The sequence below is a fragment of the Pogona vitticeps genome, chromosome 7 (assembly GCF_051106095.1).
Source record: "Pogona vitticeps strain Pit_001003342236 chromosome 7, PviZW2.1, whole genome shotgun sequence".
NCBI classification, from domain to species: Eukaryota; Metazoa; Chordata; class Lepidosauria; order Squamata; family Agamidae; genus Pogona; species Pogona vitticeps.
In genome coordinates, this window is record NC_135789.1 from 8238400 (window position 1) to 8264651 (window position 26252).

The 26252-nt window shown below is 47.8% G+C and overlaps 1 protein-coding gene across 1 annotated transcript in view; it reads left to right on the forward strand.

Moving 5' to 3' along the window:
* The window catches only part of VPS13D (vacuolar protein sorting 13 homolog D), a 130392-nt gene extending 113493 nt beyond the window's left edge, over nt 1-16899 (forward strand). The window contains exons 68-70 of the mRNA XM_072977709.2: nt 10820-10951; nt 14276-14516; nt 16051-16899. Coding sequence (XP_072833810.2) covers nt 10820-10951; nt 14276-14516; nt 16051-16182 — 505 coding nt within the window. The 3' untranslated portion in view covers nt 16183-16899. The remainder of the gene's footprint in view (nt 1-10819; nt 10952-14275; nt 14517-16050) is intronic.
* The last annotated feature ends 9353 nt before the right edge of the window (nt 16900-26252 follow it).

The following is a 26252-nucleotide window of genomic DNA, read 5'->3' on the forward strand; positions in this document are numbered from 1 at the left end:
TGCTGCTTCCTAGCTTTTCCAGAGCTGACCTGTAGAGATTTTAAATAACTAAATAAGTTTTTTTAAAAAAAAAAAACATTGTAAGTCATAGAACTGGAAAGAACACCGAGGACCATGTAGTTCAGTGTGGGAGACAAGAGTAGCATAACAGCTAGAGCTCTGGACCAGCATGTGGGGAGATCCCGTTCAGATTCCTACTTGGGACGCACTTGGCGATCCTGGATCAGTCGTTCTGTCTCTCTTTGTCTCCCAGTCTGATGGATCTTCCCTGGGGTGGTTGTGAAAATACAAAATGAGGAGGACGAAAAGCAGGGATGTGACCTTTCGGTTGAGGGAAGAAGGGTGGAATATAACTAACCATAGCTGTTCGGAGTGTTGGGTGCAACGGAAGCATCCTTGGAAGAACCAACGTCTTTGCCAGGGAGTTCACTTAACTACACCAGTTGATCGGAAAGCGACCATGTGAAATTAAGTGAAAAGCAAGTCAGTAACTGACCCTATAGAGTTCAATCAGTACTGTCTGCTTCAGTGGTTCCTAAACTTGGGAGCCCCACAGGTTTGTGAGTTACATCTCCCAAAAGTCCTGACTAAAGGCTAGGCTGACGAGGGTTTCTGGAAGTTGGTCATTTCACCCACTCGGCAGAAAACATCTGATGTTTTCCATGGTTGCCTGCAGAAACGAGCTGAGATCTCGGCCTCTATTGCTGACTGCTTGTTTCTATTCAAGCTGTGTTTTTGCATTAAACTGCCACATAGCCAAGCTTTTTCTTTAAAGCTTTTTTTTTAAAAAAATGAACCGAGTTTTTGTTTTGTTGCTTTGTTTTTGTGCTTTCGACACTTGCTGGCTTGTGGACAGAAACCCCATTAAATGTAAAGCAGAAACGATCTAAAGTGGTACAGAAAGGTGGCAGGAGGGAGCGCAGGGGAGGCGAACTTGCTTTGAACCCTCATTTCTTAAGCAGGTAATCAGAGCATTATTGTTAGTGTCTGTTATAAGCGATATGCTTCTGGGTTCAGGCAGAGTTCAGCCAAAAATCCTCAGTGCATTGGAACCTGCTCGTAATCCAGCATTTTCTGGGAAATGTGATTGCACAGAGCATGTGTCTAAGGCCGCACTTTTGACCAGTAAATTGATGAGGAGGGAAGAACCTTTGCTAGTGGTTAGGCACAAGAGCTTCTGTTGGGGAAATATATATACTGTCGTGTATAAGACTATACTTTTGTCTAAAATCTTTAAACTAAAAATTGAGGGTCATCTTATACAAGGAAGTAAGCTGAGGAGAGAGAAAAAAACAAGTGGAGGGGAAAGCAGGGATCAAAGCGATCCTTTAGTGCTTTGATCCCTTTCCCCCTACACTTGCTAAACCCCACTTAAGATTTCTTAATTTCAGATTAGAAAAGTGGGGGCGTCTTATACACAGAAAAATACAGTATATTGGCAACCTGGCACAAACACAGAGAGAGAGAGGTCAGTCTTTGAGACACCCACCCTATAGGAAGCAGGCGGTGCCTCTGGTTTCCTTTCTTTTCTGGGGGGGGACAAATTAGAGACAAACCCATACAAGCAGCCACCGAAGCTGCATTTCTTAGCTATTCACATTGTCTACACTCTGCTTATCCTCGGGAGGATGCTCCCTGTGGGGGATCATAAGGGCCACAGTCAAGATGGTGTGGGACAGGGATGCACACCTGTTAGTATTCCAGATTTTTTTTTTAAAAAAAATCAATTTATGTATTTACCATGATGTCTCACCATTGCCTCTGGAGCCAACAGCAGTTGTGGACCAAAAACTTTTCCTTTCCTCAGGGTTAATGCATGGTTGCCTTGCCTTGATTTTGCTTTCCAGATGACTTCAAAATGCTGGCTTGTTCAGCAGAAATGTGAGTCATCTTCTAATGCCAGTAAGTCAATTTGAAAGAGTATTTTTTAAAAAATCCATGTTTTTCCTCTCCTCTTATTCCAACATGTCTTTCCTTTCCTTTGTTTTAATTTCCCTTATTCATTCCATCGGACAGAAGCAAAAACAAGTTGAGATGTACGTTATATATGTTACGGGAAAGGCCCGGAATGGGTTGGGAGGTTTTGCCAATGAACGCTGGCAGGTCCGGGTAGGTTCTGGGAAGCCAGCGAAATTTGGTGAGTGCCTAAATGGGCTTGTTGACGGAGAGAAATGTTTTGAGGGAAATTGGGGGAAGACAGGCCTTAAAGAGTGCTGGCTTTAGGGAGTAGGGGCTGAGTTGACATTCTCACTAGACCACAGAGAAGGTCCTTCTGAGGACGTTGACCAGTCAGTGCTGTGTCTCAGCGGCATCACACCTAGGAAGCACTTTGAACGATAAACTACGGGCAGGAAGAGAAAATCCCTATTTACTGCAGGGATTCTTAAGCGGATGCACATGGTACATTTATCAACCATGTGCACACACATGCCACCGGTGGAATTCAAATAATAACCTAGGAGAAACTTCAGAGTTTACCTTAATTCCCCATTCCCTTGGCCACCACCTTCAGAGAAGGGATAGATATACCGTATTTTTCGCACCATAAGACACACTTTTTCCCCACAAAACAGGGGGGTGGAAAGTCTGTGCGTCTTATGGAGCGAAGAAAACAGATTATATTTTCCTGTTTTCTTCTAAAAATTGGTGCGTCTTATGGAAAGGTGTGTCTTATGGAGCGAAAAATACGGTAATAGCCAAGTGCCAATAAATATATAAAAGTCCTCCTTGATGGGGGGGAAAATAAAACCCAGTATTGTTTCCAGCACAGTGGGGTCTGAGAACAGCGCTTTAACAACCTGCATAAGATACAGCAGGTTGAGGATCAGGGCTTTCAAGTGTTAAAGCAAAACCTCTGGCATTTTTTGGAGTTCACCCGCGGCCGTTGATCCTTGCAATATTTTGGACCTGGCCAGCATTCAGCAGAGGCCGGTCGGACTCTCAGCAAGCGTCGTCTCCCCTGGCCTTTTAGGGTGTGTGTTTTGTGTGTCAGGATTGCAGCTTGGGCTGATGAGTTCCTCGCCTGCAACTTGGCCTTTTGTCACAGGGAAACCAGTGTGTGTGTGTGTGTGTGTGTGTGTGTGTGTGTGTGTGTGTGTGTGTGTGTGTGTGTAAGGGGGGGCGTGCTTTGCACTCGCTGCTGAGCTCCGGGCCTTGCGGGTGTCGGAGCCCGAGAGGCCTGCTGGGACAGGGTTTACACTTGGCTGTCCTTTTGCCCTTCCCTTGAACTCTCTTCATTTCAGTCATGAGCAAAGAGCCAGCGCCTGAACTAACAACCTTGCCGTCTCCCAAAAAAAAAAAAAAGCAGGGTCTCGCTTACAGGGCCAAACAAAGGGAGGCCCGCGTGGGCCGTCCCAAGCCAAGGAATGCTGCTTTGGGGTTCTGCTCCATAAATTTAACCAGCACGACAAAAAGGAGATAATCTGAGCCCTTCGTGATGATCTGAAAAGTGGGGGGGGGGGAGAGAGAATTGGGGAGGGTTGTGTCCCATTGATTGCGGTCTGGCATGACGCCAGACCCCGGGCCTGACCGACAGTTGAACCATATCGTTAAGGCATGTAATACCGCTAGAGTTTTGTACGACAGCCAATGAGTACATATCTAGAGGGCAAAAGTTTAGAAAGAGTTGGGTCTGTCCTATTTAACCCTCTCACACTGCATGTAAAATACACTGCTCCAGCGAACAGAGCAGCATCCGTTGCTGTTTAAATTGCGAACCTGTAATTATGCTTTCGCCCCCCCACACATACACACACACAAAACTTCCGAGTCTGATCTGTAAAGGGAAACTGATTAAGTGAAACCGATTGCAACTGGACTGCTTGCTTACGCCAACAAGATCTGTCCAGATGTTGGAGGTTTCCATTGGTGCAGATGAAACAGGGTGTTGAGTGCCAGTTTTTTCTTCTTCCTCCTCGCTCAGAGATTGTTGGGCATAACATACTGTCGCTCAGCCCAAGGCTCAGCAGCGCTGGAGAGACCCTGGGGTCTAAAGAGGTAGGTCATTGTGCAGTGGTGGGCAGAGTGGGCGCCCAGTGCGCTCTTCATATCGCATGTCTCTCTGCAGATCAGGCAGGCTGTGGAATTGGTTGTTGTTGTTGTTGTTTAGTCGTTGTGTCCGACTCTTCGTGACCCCATGGACCAGAGCATCCCAGGAATTGGTAGTCCATCCATCCCTTTTCCTGGCATCCTGAACCAGCCAGATTTTGGGCTCCCGTTGGAGCTTCTCCTCTTGTCCCACTTGTTCATGCCTTCGCCTTTCCCTGAGCGTTAGGCACAGAGCGATCAAGGACACGAGGAGACCACGATCTGACCATTCAGCATTGCCGTCCTCCGTTCCCTTGAGACTTTTGATGGCTTCTTTGGGTCTTGCTTAGTAGTATATATGCTTACTGGTACGTCCCTCGCACCTGCACAAGCAGGCACCCTTTGGATTCGTCAATCAGTGGTTGCTGGCAGCTCAGAATCATTCACGGGAGCCTAACAAGCCATTTTGCATTCAATCTGACACACACACACACACACCCCCGATGTACCTATCGCAATCCTGGGAGCTTTCAGGCAGACATCTTGCCTAGACATGCTGGGGACTGAACTTAAGGGCTTCTGTGCATAACATTGGGTTCATGACTGAGCTCCAAACCTTCTCCGCCAACAGGTTTCCACTCCCCAGAAAGGAGACAGCCTGCCATCCTCACCAGTCTTCCCCAAGCTTCATGACACGACTTAGTGTTTTTCTCCTCGGTTTCTTTATAGCTTCCACACCCTGAATCTCGCCAGCCGGTGTGGCCCTTTGCTGGGGTGGCAGCTGTTCTAGGGAGGGGGGAAAAAGTAACTTTTTCTCAAGCTTGTTTTCTCAGCAGAGCCTCTTCTTGTTGGCTGTTCTGGTCTCGGAACTGTTTCTCTCCAACCTCAACCCCCACGAGTCTCCACTGATGCTCATTCAAGAAAGCAAACTGGAAATCTCCTTCCTCTGTTCCTTTGAAAAAAAGTTTAGGGAAAGTTCTTCCTTTGATAAAAACAGCACATTAGTGTAGAATTACATTAAATTGGGAACTTATTTATTATATGCTGCCCACACTACCCAAAGATCTCTTATTGCACCTTCTTGCAGATAATCCAGTAGAACAACACCATCACTTTCGCCCAATGTTTTCCACGGCTTTCTAAATGAATGTACTCAGATAGTTCTATCATGACCATTTCTCTTCTTCATTTAATCTAATTTGCCCACTTTTTCACCCAAACAAGTCCCCCAACAAGTGGTAATCAAAACCCACCCAAGAAGTTAAAAGCGACAGACGGAAGCATCGAAAGTTAAAACAACTCCCGAATCCGTTTGCGTGATCCCAAATGCCCTTTGAAGTAAAGCTGTCTTCAGCCAGTGCAATTAAAAAAAGGAACAGAGCAAGCCTCGTTTCATTACTGAGAGAGGTTGTTCCGATGGGCAGAGTATAAATTTTCTAAATAAATAAATCGGGAGCTTTGCTGTTTAAAAAAGGCCAGTCCCCAGATAAGCCATCTCTGCACTTTCAGGAGTGAAGGAGCACAGCGGGGCCTCTGTAAATGAGATGAATGTGTGTATCTGGGTTCAAGGAAAAGCCTGCCCTTCAGACAAAACCGTCTGCAGCTGTTCCTGTGCAGCAGCATTGTCCAGATGGGAGATCTGTTGCCATGCAAGTACCCATCATCTCCACTGGCCATGCTGGGTAGATGCTGGCTCTGTCCCTAATTCAGCACTCTGACAAATCTCTCTTTAGTTTATTCAAAGCCGGTGGGGTTGCGGGTGGGCAGTTGGGCATCCGTGTGCTCAGGCGGGGGGCAGGCGGCTGCACATATGCGCACACAAATTCCTGTTCCTTCAGCCCTCAAAAATAATGAAAATAACTGGGGTGGCCCTCACGGTCAAATATTTGGAGACCCCTGGCATAGAGTACTACACACACACACACATATAAAGCGAGAAGCCCAAAACGTTGCAACTCTTTAAAAGACTAACTGCTGTCTTTGAATTTGAGTTTTCATGGATCAAGCAAGCCCACTTCCTTAGACATTAGAGTGAAAGTATAAGACTGTCACATTCATACAAGACCTCATGGCTAGGTGAGGATACCAATAATAGACAAAGTGACAGTAGTTTATTAGTAAACCCTAATTGTTTTGTCCTATTTGGGTCCATATAAAGACGGGATGGGCAAAACATGGTAGCCCTAGCCCCCCTGAGCCCCAAACAAGTACATTTGTTGGGGGGGGAGCTCCAAGGCATTATGGGTCTAGTAGACACCCTTTTTGGAGCATAACATGCAGGGAGATTACCAGAACCATAATTCCTTGAAGCTCCCATGGAATTTAGCCCTATCCAGCCACATTCTTAGTAGCTGTGTAGTAGAGCATGAGTGCACGTAAAGGAAGCAGGCCTGCAGACAAGAGACCACCAGGCCTATCTAAGCAAGGAGCATCCCTCTTGTAGCAGGCGGAATGACTGCCCTGAGCCACGGAGAGGGTCTCCGCGTGGCATCTGCACCCGGGGAAGAGTGACCTGGACGGCAGGCATTCGTGCTGGGTGGCAAGCAGAGGCAGCTGGCAGGGAAGACATATTGGTTGGCAAGGAAAGGAGACAAGCCGTGTTAGGGCGGCCAGCAGATGAAACCGGTAGGACAGAGTGGCTCTCAGGCAGAGCAAGCAGGGCAACCCCATGAAGCGCCCCAAAGCCTACTAGCATTTCAGCTCCAAAGGTAGCGCACTGCTGCTGGGTTGCAAACTCTAATATATGTATTTACCTGAATCCTCCAGCTGTGCTTTTTAACCTTAAGCAGTGGAGACCAGCTCCTTCTCTCCCCCCCCCCCCCCCGAAAACAACTGAGCAAGAAAGACTGGAACCATTGTTTAGACCAAGGCTGGCAACTGGTCTGAGTCGGGGGGGGGGGCAATTTTCTGTCCTTGGCGTCTTCCAGGGACCTCAACTGTGGCCAACCTTGTGGTGGAAAATGGGAGAAAGAACATGGAAAGAGCTGAAAGTCCGCTTCTGGATTTTAAAAATGGGTGTTCCAATACACGGCCGCATATTTGGAAGTTGAATCCGGCTCCTGGAGTCTTTCAATAGCAGTAGGTTTCCCCCCCCCCATTTGTTTGGGGGGCTGGGGGAGAAGGAAAGGGGAGCCTTTTATTTGGTAGAGGGTAGGGCAACTAGTGGTTTTCAGGACCCATCAAAATAGCCATGGGGGAAGAAGGGCTTCATCCTGTCCCCACAGTTGGCCCATCTCTGCTTTAGACCTCTAGTGTTTTTTTAACTGCAAAGCAGAAAAAAAAAAGAGTCACACTCCTTTGAGCCTGCTGTAGTCTCTGGAATATTGTGGCTTGTTTTAATCACCACTGATTTAACGCAAGTCTTAATAATGAGAAAGACTTTGGGTCTGCAGCTCTTTCTTGGAGCAGAGCCGCTCCGGGCTCCGACACGGCCTGGACGCTGGTGCTCTGTCCCCGACCGCCCGGCTTCCCTGACGAGGCCGTTCCCCCCCCCCCCCCCCATCGTTTTATGCCTTCATTCAGCACGGCTCTTCCCCGCTGTGCCAGGCGGACACGAGGGCATTTCTCTCTTGTATTGCCTTTGTGTGCCTATTAAAAGCCAATCAACCGACGTGTTGAGTGTTCAGTTGAATTTAATGTAACACAGATGTGGGCACCCTACCGCCCGTTTCGGCATTGCAGAATTTTTAGCTTTTTAAATTTCATCGGGGTGGCCTGTTTACGGAGCATTGCCTGAGACGGCGGGACAAATTCCATAGATTTCTATTCTTTTCTTTAAAAAAGGCAATTTGTTTGGAATGCTGCTTGTTGTCCAGAATAAGTGCACTGATTTTCTAAAATGTAGCGGCTTCCTCCAGTTAATGCAATTCACATTAATACTGACCAGATGTAATTTAGAAGGCAGCTGACCATCATTGGGACCACAATGATGATGATGATGATGACAGCAGCAGCAGCAGCAGCAGCAGCAGCAGCAGCAACAACAACAACAACAACAACAACAACAACTACTACTACTACTACTACTACTACTACTACTACTACTACTACTGCTACTACTACTACTACTGCTGCTGCTGCTGCTGCTGCTGCTGCTGCTGCTGCTGCTGCTGCTGCTGCTGCTGCTGTTACTGTTGCTGTTACGGCAACTTCTATTCCTACTGCCAAGTTGTATGTTGTGGAATGAAAGGAAATAACAAGCGCAGCATCTTTTGAATAGAAATGTTTCTGTTGGTTGCTGTTAGAAAGTGTCTTTGAATATTTCAGGAACGCGTTGTAAGAGAGTGTTTTTCTTGTCTCCTACCTGTCCCAAGATAAGACACGAGTAACTAGCAACTTCCTTGCTACTTGACATCTCAATGTTATAACTGACACCATGCTTCTGCCTCTGTGCATCCACTCACCCGCTCATTTTTCCTTCGCTCTCCCTTCTTGGAAATAAGCAAGGCCATGCTACAGAACTCCGCATCAGTTGGTCCCCCCTTAGCTGTTGTCTGTAGGTTTTTAGCCATGTGCACCTAGCGTTTCACTTCTTCAGCTTTGGCAAACACAAGAGCCAGCCAAAAATCTTTGAAGTCGAGCAGGAGTGAGCCAAGCGTAGTCCTCTAGCTGTTGTTGGACTACAACACCCATCAGCCTTACCGAGGACACTTTTTGCTCTTTTCCTGCCCCGGCAAGTAAGAGATTAATTAGGCAGCTGCGACTTTGATTTGGGCCAGAACCTTTGAGATCCGCCAGCTGTGACCATGTGCTAAAAAAAAAGTGTACACTTAGAATCAAGTAGCAATTTGCCCAGAAATGTCTGTTTTCGATTCCAGAATGGAGCAGATTGCATGTCTCTGGTGGCTAGTCAAAGGTGTCTTCATTCCAGGAGTATACCATCGAACTGGCAAGGTTGGATGGAGTAAGGATGTCTTTGTTGGTCTTGTCAAACAGGAGTCAAAATATTTTTGCCAAACTGTTGCAAATAACACAATCAATCCATCAATCAATCGGTCGTGTCTCATCAACTTTCTTTCTTCTCCCAGGCTGGTTGATCATTCTGGCAGAATGATTTGTTCTTTGGGGGGGGGGGGGGTTAAGGGGAACGTGTGGATGTGCCAGCCTCACCCTTCTGTTGTTGCCTTGTGCACATAAAAAGCGACAAGTCCAAAAATGGAGAGCCACAGGTGTGCGTGGAGGCTCTCCGCCCTGTTTGGAAACTGATTTTCCGTGCAGAAGAGGAGAAGGCTTTATTTGAGTAGGCAGGGTGCAAAAGTTAGCATTGGGCTGTGTCTATTCTGCTCCGTCTTAAATGCATTTATAGATACTTGGTGGAAGGAACTCACAAGGGGAAAAAAAGCTTCAGAAAGGGGGAGCAACATCGCACCCCCGTATTTGTGGTGGTGATGCTTCGTTGGTTGGTTGGTTTGAAGAAAAGGAGAGCTTTGGAGAGAGGCATTTGAGTTGCACCCACGTTCCCGTAAACGGAGCAAATTGGAAAAGGCTGAGTTGTGTCGAGGAAAGAAAGAGAAGCCTGTATTTCGTAGCCAGGCTCCGTGTTGCTAAAGGAGAAGGGGGTGCAGAGGTACGAGGGAGGAAACGAGCCTCTGGAGGAAACATCTGCACGAAAGCCCGTCCGCCTTATGTGCTGCTGCCAAAAGGTTTGACCAGAAAACTCTACGGCCCGGGTTGGTTTTTTTTTTTTTTTTTTTCATCTCTCTCTCTAGATCAAACAGGGAGCAGCAGCAGCAACACTTTCGTCTGCAGTAGAGGAGGTGGGGGGGGGAGGATAAGGGGGCCCAGCGCACAAAGGAAGCAGCAGCTATGGTGCAAAGCGGTGGAAGAGAAAGCCAAGCAAGAGGAGCTGGGCTAGGGGGCCCCCCCAAAAGGAAACCCTGCCTGGATTCTGGTGATCCCCACAAGTCCATGGTGGGTGGCTTGGCAGCCAACCCCCAGGAAGCAGAGCTTAAAAAGTTATAATTGTAAAAGTAATTTGCATCTGAAAGATCATTGCTTTTCCTTTGGGGGAAGGAGCCTGGGGGTTAACTCCGCCTTTTAGAGCCGGGCGGGTAGAGTGAAGGAGTGCTTGCAGAATTTCTGCAAAATGCCACTAGAAAAAAACACCTAAAAGTGTCTTCTAAAAGTAACTAGAAGCTTGTTATACCCATAAAGTGGTTCTGTTTCATCATGTTCCCGTGGGCAAAGAAAACGGCAGACTTGTTAAAGGAACTTGTTAAGGGGTACTGTGTTACTTGTAATGCATTACTTCTGGTGTGAACCTCTGGCCTCCTTACTCCCGTGTCTTGATTTCCACACCTCAGTGGCGAATGCGTTGGGACACCCCATCAGAAATACTGTCTATTGCTGGGAGATTCTTTTTTGTTCCTGCACAAGATCAAAAAGACAAAGCCCTTCCCTCCTGTTCCTTCCAGCAAAAGCAAAAGGAAAGGAGAAATGTGCTGCTCCAAGCATGTGCATTTTATATTTTTAAAAGACAATGTTGTGCAGAAAAGGCAAGGTGTTGCAAAGATTTAGAGCAGTGGTTCTTAACCTTTGTTACTCGGATGCTTTTGAACTGCAACTCCCAGAAACCTCAGTCAGGACAGCTGGTGGTGAAGGCTTCTGGGAGTTGCAGTCCAAAACTCCTGAGTAACCCAAGGTTAAGAACCAGTGATTTAGAGGTCTGATATGATCCGGTCTTGATTTTCTGGGAACGCAATTTAAAGCCCAGCTTGCACCCTCCGGTGTTCCCACCAGTTCTGTCTTGGTCTTTACTGTAAATTCCCTTTTTTTCCCCCGGTCTTGTTCACAGGACACAAGCGGAGAGAGTGAGGAGGCCCCGGTGTTGCAGGGGTCCCCAGGGGCTCCTACCCCGCTATTCGGACAGCCAAGCCGAAGGACAGGAGCTGCTCTTCAAACTGACCGACAACATTGAGGACGAGTTGTAAGTGTCCGTCCCATTTGCTGTGCCTAGTTTTGGAAGGAACTCTTTTTTTCTCCCTTTCATTCTTCTTTTTCTTTCCCCTTTGGAAAACCACCTTGAGATTCTCTCCCGTCTGCACACACCCATGCCTTGACTTGTGTAATAGGTCTGGGCACGATTCCTGCCTCCAGTCCTGGGCAACAACTGATCTTCACTGTGTAGGAATTGAATGAACTGGGAAAGGCAAGCTGTGGTCCAGGGATCTTGATCTTTCGGAGCGGGACCTTTCAGAGGCCACACGATTGCTATGTGAAACCCAGCCCTGGAAGGACCCCCTTGATGAGGGCTGTGGATAGAAGATGAAGAGGTTGTGTGTTTAACCTGTAAGACAGAAGATGGAGTACAGGAACCACCTGAGAGTTGGGGGGGGGGTTGTTTCATTTCACACATGAAAAATAGAGTGACTGGGCTTGCAGCCGCTCCAGACGATAGGTAGGGCCCAAAACCACGTTTTCAAGTTCCAGGAAAGAAAAACTTCCAGGCGGTCGAAGTGATTTCTGCCGTAGACCATGTCGGAAGGCGGCAAAACGCTCCTAAACACAAGCCGGACGGCCCTCTTTCGGGGTCACCATAGCCTTCCTTGGTTCAATGGTGGCTGGGCTATAGGACCCTGAGGACCTCTTGTCCACACTGCAGTTCTGTTTGCAGACCCGGGTTTTCCGCTAGAACAAAAGGTGGGTGGACGCTCTCGCATTCGTCCCTTCTAAAAACGGCGTTGGGAGAGAGGCAGTGTGACCGAAGCAGGGTGCTGGTGTACCATGGACTACGTGATTCCCTGAGCTCAGCTGCGTTAATGACCTGACTTGGTGCCAAACAGCTTCCTACATTCTTCCTACACAGGGTTGCCATATGAGCATCCTAGCTAGACAAGGATTTGAAGTCAACTGTCCCCATCTGCCTCCATCACCCCTCTGTGGCCCCATTACCTCTCGTCCAGTTGGCGAAGGGCAGAATGGTGCCGAATGCTGATAGAGCATAGCGCTACGCCAGCATCCGTTCGCCAGTCTCCCCTTTAAACGCACAGGGCATCTACTTGCCTAAGGGATTACCGGGGCGCCTCCGGAGGCCATCTCTCCAAATGTTCCTCCACTCAAAAAAAAACCAGAACAGGAATCTCTCCGAGAAGCTCTCTTTCAGCGGTTTTAAGGCATCTCTGGCTGGAGTTCAGTTCCCCCCCCCAAGGGACTCCGCGAGAGGGGCTGGACTTTATGATCTATCCAGTTCTGCAGTTGTACGTTTCCTGCAATGGTCTCCCTCTCATCAGCTATCCCAGTCTCAAAACCGGTCACCGTCTTTCTACTCCTGTGTAACCACATACAGAGTTTGGGTCCCTTTGTCCCTTTCTCGTATTCCAGTTTTTCAAATGATTGAAAGACTTAATCATCTTACATTTCCCCCCCCCCCAAGCGTTAAATCCATTAGAAGAGGGCTTTAATGCCCCACTCTACTGTTCTAGCTAAATGTTTCCATACTTTTTTATTTCCCAACTAGGCCCACTGTTTCACTTCTGGAAAACGTTGTTGTGTAATTAAATTACTTCCTGATGTGTGTGTCAGGAGGCGGTGGGGGTGTGTGTGAGAGAACTTGTTGGACTGAGAGGCATTGAGCCATAAATTCTCCAGAGATCTCACTGCTTCTGCTTTGTTCTTGGGGGAATTCTGTTCTTCTTTTGGATTTGTGAGTTCTATTTTATTTTTTTTTATAATTGTTTTTGCATGGGCTTTGTTTTCAAAAATCACCCAAATGTAGGGCTTTGGGAAAGGGTGGGTTTGGAGCGAAAGAGACAGCGCAAAAGTCTTCAGGGTTCACGGGAAGGTTTGGCAACTAGTCCCGGAGAGAATGACCTACGTCAGCAACAATGGCGTGCGTGACTCAGATTGAGAACAAAGCAGAGTCCTTGCTACGGAGTCCCCAATGGATAATCTTGCCAGAGACCTCTCTTTGTGGTTTTTCCCGGTCCGTATTGAACCCGGATTATCTTAGTCCAGCTGACAAATTACAGCACTCCTGAATCTTTCCCCTTCCATCCAGATGCATGGAGATCTTTTGCCTAGTTTTGTAGAAGTAAGGTCCCATCGTGTCTGTGATACATATGCAGAGGATTTCATCCAGGCTTCTAAAGACAGCACTAGAGAAGGTGCCAGCTTCCCAATTAGAAGGGGGTAAAACAGTTGGTTGTTTTTTTTCCGCCCTCCAGAGATAGGTTCCTTCAAAGCTTCTCTTCCGAGCCATTGCAATTGCAAATGAAGGCCTTGTTTACTTCCCCAGTAGCCAGTCACAAAACAGAAGCAAGCTGCTTTTTTTCCAACTTACAGAGCTGAGAAAACATGCACTCACAGAAAAACAGACATCATTTCATGTTTTAAGAGCACTCCGTTTCTAATAATAGGCTAACCATGCCATCTCGTTTTGACGGTAAGAAACCCTGTGTCGGTCAAATGGTGCTTCCTTGGAAATAAGCCCCATTGCATTCAGTGAGAGTTGGGTGACAAGCCAACACATACAGAAAGGAGGCCCAGCAAAGGCGGCCGGTGGTTGGGGTATTTTGTCAGCTGAAATCCCAAACACTAAGATGGTCATGGCTGGAAATACATGAGTCCAACTCAGGGTGTAAATGAGAATTTAAAGCCCTTAGGAGTGTCTTTGCCCAGTCTCATCTGCCCAACCCGCTAGAGCATCACAGGCAAGGCTATCCACCCAGTTTCCACCCCAAGAGAGCCCTGGAGGTCATCTCCAAGAGGCAGGGTCTTCTTCATGGTGGCTCCAGATTTGTGGAACCAGCTTCCAGAGGAGCTTCGCCTGGACCCCTCCTTGTTGGACATTCAGGAGGCAACCAAAGACACGGCTTTTCAGGGAAGTTTTCTACCCCAACCCGAGTTGACTGCTCTTTTTCGTCCGCTGTTTCTCTGCATTATTGTTTCAGCACCCCCTCTCTTTTTTTTAAATTGGTTAATTGTTTATGGTTTTAACTGTTCTACTTTTATTTCTGTTTTGTGTTGCCTTTTTTTATGGTAAACTGTGCCTTGGCACAAATCCGAGCAGGATACAAAGGAATGAATCCATCAGTCGATCAAGCTGATTTAAGCATTTAGACAGTCAAAAATAATAATAATTTTCAAGCCTGTTCTAAACAGATCCTCTTTTCTGCGGCGCTGGAGCATCAAGCCCAGGCAAGGAGGAACTTATCTGTCGTTAGGCCTTGATGTCCGACATGTTTGATTTTTTGTTTTTGGAAGGAGATCATAACTCGTCCAGCAGCAAATCCTAACCTCCTTATTTTTGCAGCTTCATAGCAGCGGAGAACATCGACAGCTATTACGTCATCATTTCCTCCAAAGCCGTTTACTTCCTGAAGAACGGGAACAACATGGACCGAGATTCCATCTTCCTGGAGGTCAAGTACGACGACCTGTACCACTGCCTTATCTCCAAAGACCACGGGAAGGTCTACCTGCAGCTGACAAAGAAAGCCGTGAATTCCAGCAGCGGGGTGGCCATGCCTGGCCCATCTCACCAGAAGCCCATGGTAAGGAAGGCGTCGCATTCCCTGTACGTTTTGGAAATCAGATGCTCTCTGGTTATCGGGTGGGAGGAGGAAGGAGTGGTGTTTTTACTTGAAAATGCTTTCCTTTGGATTTTCAAGAAAACAACACTTGGATCCTATTTGGGAAGAAGAGGCCATATGAGAGAAACCGCACAGCCAGCGGTCCTGAATGGGAGCACAACCTATGTAGGATGTGTGGGTTGCTTCTCTCTCCTGGACCTGGGAGCCAGTCACCCCGAGTCTGCCAGGATCCAATTTATAGGTTCCCTTGAACCCACCCACCCACCCACCCACCCGCATCCATGTCTCATTATAGGGATCCATAAGCATCCCTAAATGCAGCTGTTGTATACTAAGCCATTGGGTTTTGAACTGGTCCCACGAACACAACAGTTTTAAGTACCATCAGCTTAGAACGGCACAGCTGGAAGGGACCCTGTGGATCAGGGACTCCTGCCCCCTGTCAAGAAGGCTGGGGTCTCAACCCCTGAGCTCTCCAGTTGTAATTCATGGAATTACAATTCCATAAATGGTTCCATGAGTCTTAGGCTATTTTTCCAGCGGCCGGAGGGAGGGGTGCACTCCATCGCTGCCCCCTTTCTGTCACCTTCTGCTGTGAAATACACAGGAGCTAGTACTCCTCAAGAGGAGTTAAGAGTAACCTATAAAGGAGGGAGAAAGTGCAGGGGTCGCCCCCGCGGTCACCCCTCTGATTGCCTCTTCCAGTGGACTGGATTGAAAGACTTGGGTATACGCTTGGAGGTTTTCCCCGTGATCTGTAACTCAGAAAAACGGGAGCCCCCAACACCCATGGGTGAAGGGTGGGATGGTCAGGTTGTGGAAGACGGCTTTGATTTATCCCACGTCAGACATCAAGGCCTAAGGACAGATAACTTCCTCCTTGCCTGGGCTTGTGATCATAGTTAGTCGGTGCATCAAGAGAGTTGTTACAGACTCTTTAGGGCCTGCCCACTCTCTCCAACCAGCGACCAGCGGACAGCTTTTCTTGGGTCTGGTGGGCATCCGTTTCAGGCCTCTTCAGGTCCTCAAAGTGCTCCGTTCATCATGCGGTACCAGTTTCTCTTTCACTTTGGATCAGGTGGGAGTGCCTCAATCCTGCCTTTGGGGCAGCTGGACAAACCTCTGCAAACACAGGCACACAGCGTGAATGTACAAAATCCCCAAATTCATGCTTGGGCAATACTTTAAGGTGGAACTTACAGCATCCCTAATAGAGCTTTCAAAGTAAGTGAGATATTTTAAGAAACACTTTTACCAGCTCCACAGCCACCCCCAGTGAGCTTCGGTGGCTGCGCCCTGGATTTGAACCCAGGTCTCCGGAGTCTCAGTCCATCACCCATGAGCCCATCCAGAAACAAAAGGAAGGCCCGTCGTGGGCTAAAAATTTCACCTTCGGGTCTGTAGAGGAGACAACGGGTTGGGGAAGGCTGCCGTGCCCAGATTCTTTTCCGCGTTTGGAAGTGACTTTTTCTCTCCCCCCCCCCCCCCCCGGTAGGTCCACGTGACGGCCGAGGAGCTGGCGGTAAAGCTGTCCCAAGAAATCAACTATGCAAAAAGCCTTTTCTACGAGCAGCAGCTCATGCTGAGGTCCAGCGAGCAGCAGGAACAACTGGAGCTGGACTCCTGAGCCAGAGGCAGGCTCTGATCCGGGAAAGCCGCCGCGCTCTGCTCAAGCCCGAGAAGCAGGATCAGTGCCTGGGTGCAAATTGGAGAAACCAAGTGCCCTGAAAAAAATAATGCCGCTTTGTGCTGTTTGGGGCCCTTAGGATCAAAGACATGTTTGGCATAACATTTAGTGATAGGAAGAAAAAGAAAGAAAGAAAGAAAGAAAGAAAGAAAGAAAGAAAACCAAGCCTGTATTTTCTTACCATTTGTGTGTGTGTATATACTTATACATATATATATATATATATACATATTCTATATATATGTACAACTGTGTTTTGTGTAAATAAGAGAAATACACAGGATGTCATGAGAGTGTAGAAAAAAAATCTATTTCCTGTAAAGAAATTAAAGGAAAGGTTATACTGCATTTTCTATTGCACTGATTCTAAGCGTTTCTGGAGAGCTACCGAGGTGTGACCCTCCTAACAGGAGCGCAGGTGGGATGCGCAGATCTTCCGTTTTACAGAAGGCTCTTCAAGGAGGTTCCTCCAGACGGATCAAAGCGAGAGGCCTGATCTTGCGATGGCGGTGGAGGCATATTCGTTTCCAATTTTAGCGCCGTGGTATCCGGTCGGCAGCAGGGTCTTTTCATCTGTTTACTCCATGCGTTTATTGCTGTGGTGGGAGCACAAAATACTTTTTTAAAAAAATAAAAGTATTCTATTTATTTCAAAAATGGGATGCTGGCTAGAGATGAGCATGTGTTGCGGTGCACCCTTCCAGGTTGCCCGAATCCGTGAGGATCCTTTTTTTTTTAATCGATTCAGGCCTTTTTCCTCGCATTTTGATACGTTCACTTTGTAAAACCCGCCTTGAGAAAGAATGACTGTAGCTGTATCCCTTTGAAGCCGAGACAACACCTCTTTTCTAGCGGGACGGTTGCAGGAAAGGGAGGGCCAGCACAATACACACCAAGTTGCCCCTGTGCAAATCTTAGCCTTAAAAAGAAAATGGATTGTCGTGGTGGGAGGGGGTGCACCCAGGTCTCACAAGCTGATTCTGTTGGAAAAGAAATTGACATTTTAATAAATACCGCTGCTATTGCTATCTTTGTTGTTATATTCTTTAGACATTGAGGAAAGCCTGCTTGGCTTGGACGGTTGAACGCGGGCAGGGAAAGAGCCTGGCACAGTATTAGGGCACCAGTTGGCATGCCAAAATTACCATATTTCAGTCTCCTCCATCTCCCCATTGGAGTGGGACAGAGCCATGTCCCAAACCCCCGAAGATATACTATCCGTCGCTAGAGATAAGGGTAGGCACCTTTCTAAGGTTTATTGTATTTGTATCATAAATAAGGTGGTCTTTCTGCCGGTATAAGGATCCAAAGTGGCTCACAGAACAATTCTACAGTCAAAAACACAGTGATGTGGGATATATATATTTTTTAATAATAGATGATTAGCAATATTAAAGCTGCCATCTATAACCCCTATATAAATGGGTGAAAAATATGCCATACATGGAAGATCAAGAGACACCACATATTCCCTCTAAGGTATTGGCCGTTACAACCTCTGGCGACAGCTGATTCTGTATAGGATGTGTTGTGCGTGAAGAAAAGTCCGACACTGCCGGACGATCGAAAGGTGACCGCTTTGGCCTGCCAAGTTGCAAAGCTTGAGGTTGTGGGGGCTGAATTGTGCTCCATTTGGTCAGGGTGGGGCAGCTAAGTGGAATTTAAGGAGAAATTTTCCACCATGGGCATTTATGTAGGACTGCAGTATAGGATTCTGTCTTTCCTTTTTACCATGTGCCAGAGTTTTTTTAATGAACGTGGTGAGTACCGCACACCTAAAGGTGTGTTGGGCTGCGTTACCAAGCCTACCTCAATGCATTCATGATGCTCAGTCTCGACACGAGGTAGGTAAAGTACGTACCATTTGAGCCCCTCTAGACTCCCCCAAACTGAAAAGCAGCCTCAGGGTGTGAGTATGTGTGTATCAGAGCTTACTGTTGAAAGAACTTTTCACCCAACTTTTGGTCTTAGAAGCAACCAGAAGGGATTGACCGTTGCACCGTTTGGGAATTTGGTCTCATCAGAACGAGGCACAGCCCTCCAAATTTTGGAGGTATGCGGAAGTCACACACACATCCGCCCCCAAATGTTGCCTCTTCTGGTGTATAGTTTGTGTTAAGCTTGCAGGCATAAAACCCGGCTTGCTTTGTAGTCTCTTGTGGTGTGCTCCCCTGCCTGTCGCTTTTCCTTACACCAATTGTGACACACACACCCCTTTCTCAATTTGGCCAACGAGAGATGGAACGGGAGGCTTCCCAAAATCTGCCAATGCACGTTGGGTCTCGCGTCGGTGACTCTTCCTGTTGTTGAAAGTTAGACCTCAACTCTGCTGCAGCGTTGGCTGTGTGAGGTTTGAACCAGTCAGCCTCGGGCCTCCCCGCTGGGCCACGATTTTAATAATCCTCCAGCGGTTTGAAATGTTCCCAAACCAAGACCACGGATGCCACTGGCTTGAGATGAGCTGTTTCGTCTGATCCCGTCTTTTCTGTTCTCGCACGCAGCTCTACTTCACCGCAAAAGAATTCATTCCGGAGAAACCGAACGACAGAAAATTATGAGAACAGCTTCTTTGAGCTGAGCCCGGGAGGGGAAAGAGCTTAAGCAAACAGCATTAGGCACCCCAGCCGTGTCTCTCTCGCGCTCTCGGTAAAATATATGATTTTAGCAACAATTGCTCGCTGTGAGACTCCTGTTGATATTGGCAGTTCTACCCCATTACTAAGTGAATAAACACAGTGTTCAAATTCCAAGGTCTGTGTCTTAAAATATCTTTCCTCCTTCCCCTCCTCTCTCCCCCTTCCGTTTCCCCCCCCCAAAAAAGCACAAAATTTATGGGTTCTAGTCTTCTCTTCTCACATCCCCACCCCCCCCATCAGGAAGCCCACGAGTATTCGAACCTGCTGTTTGGAAAAGATGCAGAGAGAGTGCCTGAGATTGAACGAGAGCCCTTCCGGTAGGAGAAGGAGCACTATGGGTTGGCGAAATTAAAGGGAGGGGGGGAGAGAAGAGACAAAGGATGAAATATATTTTTTTTAAGTATGAGCTTGTGTGGATCAAAATACACTTGCTTAGACTTGATCCTGCACATGTCACTGTAGTGGTTCCTTAAGCAATATAGTTATTATTATTATTATTATTATTATTATTATTATTATTATTATTATTATTATTATTATTATTATTATTATTATTATTATTATTATTATTATAAAATACAAGGCTTAGTCTTTGACTGATATACAACAGATGCAAATTTTAATCAAACACTTCGTCGTCATCATTTTGCGGTACCCAAGATCCTTTCGGCCAAGGATCAGTGGACATCGTCTTCTAATGATGGAGGAAAGATCTGTAGATTTTAAAGCTTCATCTCTCGCCCCTGGAAGTCAGAGAAGAGGGGGAAATTCGGAAGAAAGAGGTGGTTTATTTCCCCTTCTTAAGGACCTACAAGATGAATTCATTCATCTACTTATTTGTAATATTTCTGTTCCATCTTTTCTCCTAAAGGTTAAAAGAAACAATATTGAAAGCAAAAATGATAAACAATTACAAGAATTCAGCAAATACAGTATTGAAATGGGTAGATACGATAAAGGAAGAACGGGCAGGATCTTGGGTGCCCTGTAAAAAGCATTTTCGGGGGACATCGTGGTTTGGCCAACTTCTCTTGGCCCAAAGCAGGGTTTTCACTTTCCTCTTTTCAAAAGGCCACGGCCGCCCCGCCGCCCCCAATCCGAAAAAGAACTTCTCAAGGGGTGGACAGCTCTGTGGTTTAGGTCTCTGGCTGTGGAGCCAGAGGTTGGGAGTTCGATTCCCCCCACTGGGCCTCCTTGACAGGGGATGGACTTGATGATCCCAAGGGTCCCTTCCAGCTCTGTAGTTCTAAGATGACGAAGAGGATAGTGATGATTCATTTTGGTCCAGTCTTTGCGGCCACTGGGGGCGCAGAAGGTGACCTCCAGAACCAATTAGATGCATTTGAGAAGTCCTAATTGCCCCCAGCGAAGACCTTCTCTGAAAGCTTCAGTGAAATACAAGGCTGGGACCTGGGGAAGAGGGGAGGAAGCGCTGAAGATCACCTTAAAGATGAGGCTGGGTGTAAAAAGTGCATCCTTCCAGGGATGTTGGCAAGTCTTCGGGCCCAAGTTCAAGTCTTCCGGGCCCAAGTCCCAAAACGTGACTCCAAGTCCCAAGTCATTTGCCCCAAAGGCTTTGGACTCAGAACCAAGGAGTCCGGCAGCATCACCCAGCTGGGTTTCAGGGGGACTCTAGAAGCCAGCCCACTGTCCCTGCGCATGCGCTAGCTGGACAGCGCATGTGTGAGTGGAGGCTGGAAGCCTGGCTCCTGGAAGGGAAACTAGACCTGTTGCCTCTGAAGATGGCTGTGGTAATTGGCAGTGGTGGCAATGGCGAGACTCAAGAACACAACTGGGACAAATGGGTCCGAGTGGTGAGTTGACCTGTGAGTCCCCCACGAAGCCTCAGTGGAATCAGAGGTTGAGAGTTCGATTCCCCCTACTGGGCCTCCTTCATAAAGGCTGGACTTGATGATCTGTAGGATCCCTTCCAACTCTGCAGTAATAAGTGCTGGATAGCTCAATGGTTGAGGCATCTGGCTGCAGAGCCAGAGATTAGGAGTTCGATTCCCCACTGGGCCTTCTTAAGAAGGTCTGGACTCCATGATCTATAGCAGTGGACCCCAACCTTGGCCCTCCAGATGTTCTTAGACTACAGCTCCCAGAAGCCTTCACCACCATCTCTGCTGGCAAAGATTTCTGGGCGTTGAAGTCCAAGAAAATCTGGAGGGCCAAGGTTGGACACCACTGATCTATAGGGTCCCTTCCAGCTCTGCAGTTCTGAGATATTATATTATTTAAAAAGTGTGCCAGAAGCAATCGATCAGGGGTGAAGGTAACTGGCTTTGGTAGTTGAGCGTCTCAGAAGTAAAGGTTGCATTTGAGCCCCTGTGTGTTCCTCCAGCCGTTATGGCAGCAGCTCTTAACGAGAAGCCCCCGTGAAGGAGTGCCTTTATTTTCTTAAAATTTGCTTACAAGTTTTGTTTGGGTTCCAGCTAAAATGTGCAAAGCACCGAGTCGCCTAGAACGATGTGCGGGAGGGTGCGTATGCAATCCTTTCTCGCCACCTGGAATCCTCCGGGTGTTTACGTCCAGTTTGCACAACTTGCCACGGCTAATTGCGGCTCGATGATGAGAGGCCAGACCCATCTCGGTCGTGCATCACTGAGGGGGCCCCAGCATCTCGATTCCGGCGCCCCAGTAAGATTCTGGCCTTGGGTACCAAAGAGCATCTGCAGTTTTCTTCAAATCAACATCCCCTCGTTCCGTGACGGGTCTGTGGAAATCAAAAGGAGAACCCCAAACTTCTTTTCAAAGGGATCCATAAGGAAGAGTGTCTTCGTCTGCGCAAAACAGGCCTGATCCATTTCCGAAACAGGCCAGCCTGTCTGTGGCCCGGTTTCCTTCAGTGTTTTAGGCCTAAGGAAGTCTTGGCCCGAGCGGGAGCCAGCCGCTGCTGGAGAAGGCGGCGGCTCCCCTCTGCCCTCACCCATTACTCTTTTTGATTGACACTTTAATGAGGGTACGAGGGGTCGCCCCCCTGCTGGGGGGCTGGTTCATGCCCCGTTTATCTCACAGTCCACGTAAGCCGAAAATAGCCGCCAGGCTGCGTTTCACCGGCCTGTGACCCGGCAAACCTCCCATGATGGATTGAGTGGCTGAGGCGAGTTGGCAGCTAAAGTGTGTAGTAACGGTTTCTTTCTGTCAGCACGACACAATAGATTTGCTGATATCCCCGGGGTTTTCCCCTCAGCGGCGGCCGCATGCAACCGTCCCAAGAGAGGTAGACAAGGGCAGACAGAGGTCCAGAGCAGCCGGCGATGGGCTGCGGAGTCATTTCTAACCACTGCACCAAACAGTCTCTCGTCTTTATTTGTATCAGAGCCCTGCACACCTCAAAATCACATGAAATAAATACAGACAGAGTCAACAACCCATGGAAATGTCCAGACTGTTTTTGGCCAGAGGTTGTCAGAACTTCAGATGGGAGCAGAAACTGTTCCCGCCATTTTAGCCCTGGGGTCAGGGTCTATGAAGCGGGTGGGTCTTGTGTTTTTCTGGAAGTGACGGGTCAGCCACCTGCGCCCCTTTGCCCGGGGGATGCCCAGGGACATTCGCCATGCTCAAGGACATTCGCCATGCTCAAGGACATTTGCCATGCTCACTCACTCTTTGAGGAGATTCTTTCTTTATATCCACCACGGTCTCTCCTTGTAGACATCACAGAGAATTATGAATCCAAGAAAAGACAGATAAATGGGTGGATAGATAGATGGATGAGAGAGAGGCCGAGAGAAAGAGAAACAAATACAGGGATGGATATTATGAACAAAAAAAAATGGTTGTTGTGGGTTTTTTGGGCTCTTGTTCTTAAGGTTGTTCTTCCTGACGTTTTGCCAGTCTCTGTGGCTGGCATCTTCAGGGGGTGGAGTAGGAACTCCAAGAGCCCGAAAAACCCACAACAACCATCAGATCCCGGCCATGCAAGCCTTCAAGAATACAACAAAATAATGCAACAAAGGTCTATCTCTAAGGATCTTTTTTTAGCCACAGCTGGAGTGCAATGGCAGGCTACGGGATGCTTAAATTTCTCTTATCCTCCATTTTTCTTCTTTTTCTTTTCCGACCTGCTTCGCTTTCAGTGAACGCAAACACACCCCTGGTGCTTTCCTGGGGCGGGTGTTTCGCCTGCACTGGATTTCCCACACCCCTCAAATGCATCGCCAACCCCCAGTCACAGCACCAGATGTTACCACCAGACACTGTTGGTTGAACAGGGTAGGGTGAGAACCAGCGTCGAGCTATTTAAAGCTTTGGTGACATGGGAGGATTCGCACAGCAGTGGGTGTGCCGTGAGGCAACACAGCAAATTTCCACTTGGCAGGGAGATGAGGATGCTTTGGGTGGGGTGGAGGGCTTCTGATTGCCCCCACCAAAACAGAGAGGGGGAAAAGTATTAGGTTGTGATCTTTCCTTGTTTCTTGTTTCCACAGAGCCATCAGGGCAACCGAGAGCGGGAGAGGGGAGGAAGCCTGGCAGAGGCGTTTTGATGCCACAGGCGCTTCAAGATTTTCAAACATTTGTACATTTTCTGCTTTCAGCTTCACACGTTGTCTTCTAAGGCGGTAAAGCTGCTCTGGATCCTCTCCTGAGGAGAAAGGTGGGGCGAAAACATTTAAAAATCGATCGACCCAAAGGCCAGGTGTTGGCCAAACCTGAAGCCAATTCTAACAGGTTATAATATCCGTCTCGAAGCTCATTTTCCACGAGAGGGCTTGGCCAGGATGGATTTGGGAGACTCTGGGAAATTTTGACTTTCTCTGCCGTTTGCTGGACGGGAAAGCTAACCTGGGTCTGTTTCCGAGATTTTTTTAATGAGGTCATAGATTTTAAGGAGATTTTTTAAAAAAAAAAAAGATTTTACTAGGGTTACAGAAACAAAACAGACTCCACCTTCTGCGCCACTGGACCCTGGGATTTTGCCTCTGCACCAGGAGAGCCAGAGAAACACTGCAAGTTTCCCGACACTTCGGCCAACCCCTCCTGACTTGGCGAGCCTAGGCAGAGACAGGCAACTGCAAATTCAACAATGCACCAGATTCTGGAGAAGTTCCTCATTGGGGACGTGAGGATTTGAAACAGGATCCCGATAGCTCTGCTGGGTGCCAGAGTCGGACCACTGTTGTCCAAAAAACACACAACAACCCTATTTTTCTAGGCTCTGAAGGCAGCGTATAGCAAGTGGAGTAGAATCGACTTCCCAGGGATGGTGAGGTGGAGAGAGTCATTGTTAATATACGGCGAGGGGTGTTAAAAGTCCTCGGTGATATTGATTGGCAAAATGTTGGGGTCAGTTCAACTGTGCAGTATTTCCTGTGCTGGGGCATCCTCTCAGCTGGGGTCTTAGCTTTGATTTCAGGCATCATGCTGAGGCTGGAAAGCATTGCCAGAAACCCTTGCCATCCACCTGCGCCAGGCCAGGAAAGGAAAGAGGTTACCTGGGCCGGGTTAAAAGTTCACCGGCAAGTCAAACTGTCTCTCCTTCTGGCTTAATTTATCTGATATTTGGGTAACCTTGCTCTGAACCCGAGGCACCTCTCCTGAGCGGGCTCATGTCAGCCTGAGGCGTCTACCAAAACCTCCCGGATTTTCGGTTTGCCCTCTGACCTTTCGCAGAAGGCGCCGGGAGGAGGGGAAGCTGGCGGCCTGCGAAGGAAGGAACAAGACGGATGGGAGGCGAGCATTTGGTGCCTGCTGGACCAGGATGTCCTGATGTGGAGCTGGGGGGGGAGAGGGAATGATGGGTATTGGAGTGAAACACATCTGGAATGCAGCAGGTTAGAGAAGAACACAACTTTGTAAGGAAGCAGAGCTTGGAAAGGCACCTTTTAAATGTATTTATTTATTAGACATGTTTATAACACCCAACTTAGTGACATGCATTACTATGAGCAGCTGACACTCCCACACCACCCCCTGAGACCAAACATTTGTTGTTGTGTACCCCAAGGTACACAACAACAAATGCCAAAATTATAAATTTTATTCCCAAACAACAATCCAACCCAAATCCCAAATAAGGGTGGCATGCTACAAACCCGGATCCCGCAACGACCTTGGGGAAGCAATTTCTTTGAGTGCCTCCTTAAAGAATTCCCATCTCAAGCATCTTCTTGATGGAAGGGAGGGAGGAGGCCTGGCAGATCTCCAGTGGGAGACTATTCCACTAAGATGGAGCCACAACCAAGAAGTCTCTGCTCCTAGTGGAGACCTTTGGCTCTCTCAGGATGGCCGCCTGTAGGAGGGACGCCTGGGAGGACTGGGTGAGAAAAGGGTTGGAAAGGAATGGGGTGCCAAAACAGACAAACCAGGACTGGTAAAATATGGTCAAACCTATTGACACCAGAGATCGACCCGGCTGCCACATTTCTTGTGTTTTTTTCCCCAGCCACTAGGGAAAAGTCTCAATCAGCTTCCTAAGGCCACCACTAGGAAGGGAGTGAGGGAGGGACCTTAAAAGGGCAATGAATGCAGTCTCCTTTGATTCCTGCTTAAAAGGGCAATGCAGGGAGCCTATTAGTCTTTGTTTTCTGTCCTTTGTCTCTGCCCCTGCCCTTCCTGCTCCTTGAATCTGTAATTAGTTGTGCCGCAGCAAGGATTTCACTAGGACTTGGCAGCAAGAGAGGCAAAGAAGATTTGCTTCCAAGATAAAAAGCATATTTTCCTTCATCTTCTTAGAAACTAGCAGATTTCGCTCTCAAAACAGCATGCAACCGTTTGTAGCTCAGGTCTAACTGAAGGTAGTGTTTCAATATTTTTGTCATGGTTGTCTTGGTGGATTTGATTCAGTGGGGGCATGGTCAGATAACAAAGAGTGCATCTGTGCTACCCAGTCAATACCAAGTTAACTGTGATGGCTTCATCCAACGGGATCCTGAGATTTATAGTTTGGTGAGAGACTTACCCGCCTCTGTGAAGTTTGGTGGAGTGGACTAGATCTCTCTGGCACAGAATTCAAAGTCCATCACCAAACTAGACATGCAAGGAAACTGGAGGATTGACGCATGACAGTTAAAGTAATCTTAGAACTGCAGAGCTGGAAGGGATCCTATAGATCATCAACTCCATCCCCTGTCAAGGAAGCCCAGTGGGGAATCGAACTCCCAACCTCTGACCTAAACCACTGAGCTATCCAGTAGTTTGCCTGCTCTGTACTGTAGGGGTGCTTGCAATATAGCTGGATTGGCTGCAAGAGCTGCTATGAATTAGCCTTAAACAAGCAGTTATCTTTCAGACTCAGTGCTGATGCCTGTGAAATGGGTCCAGTTCACCACAAAGCCCTCTGCATTCCGGTAAGACTGAGCTTCGCAAGGAAATGTGTTGAACTGGCCTAAACAACTGAGGTATCCAGTAGTTTGCCTGCTCTCTATACTG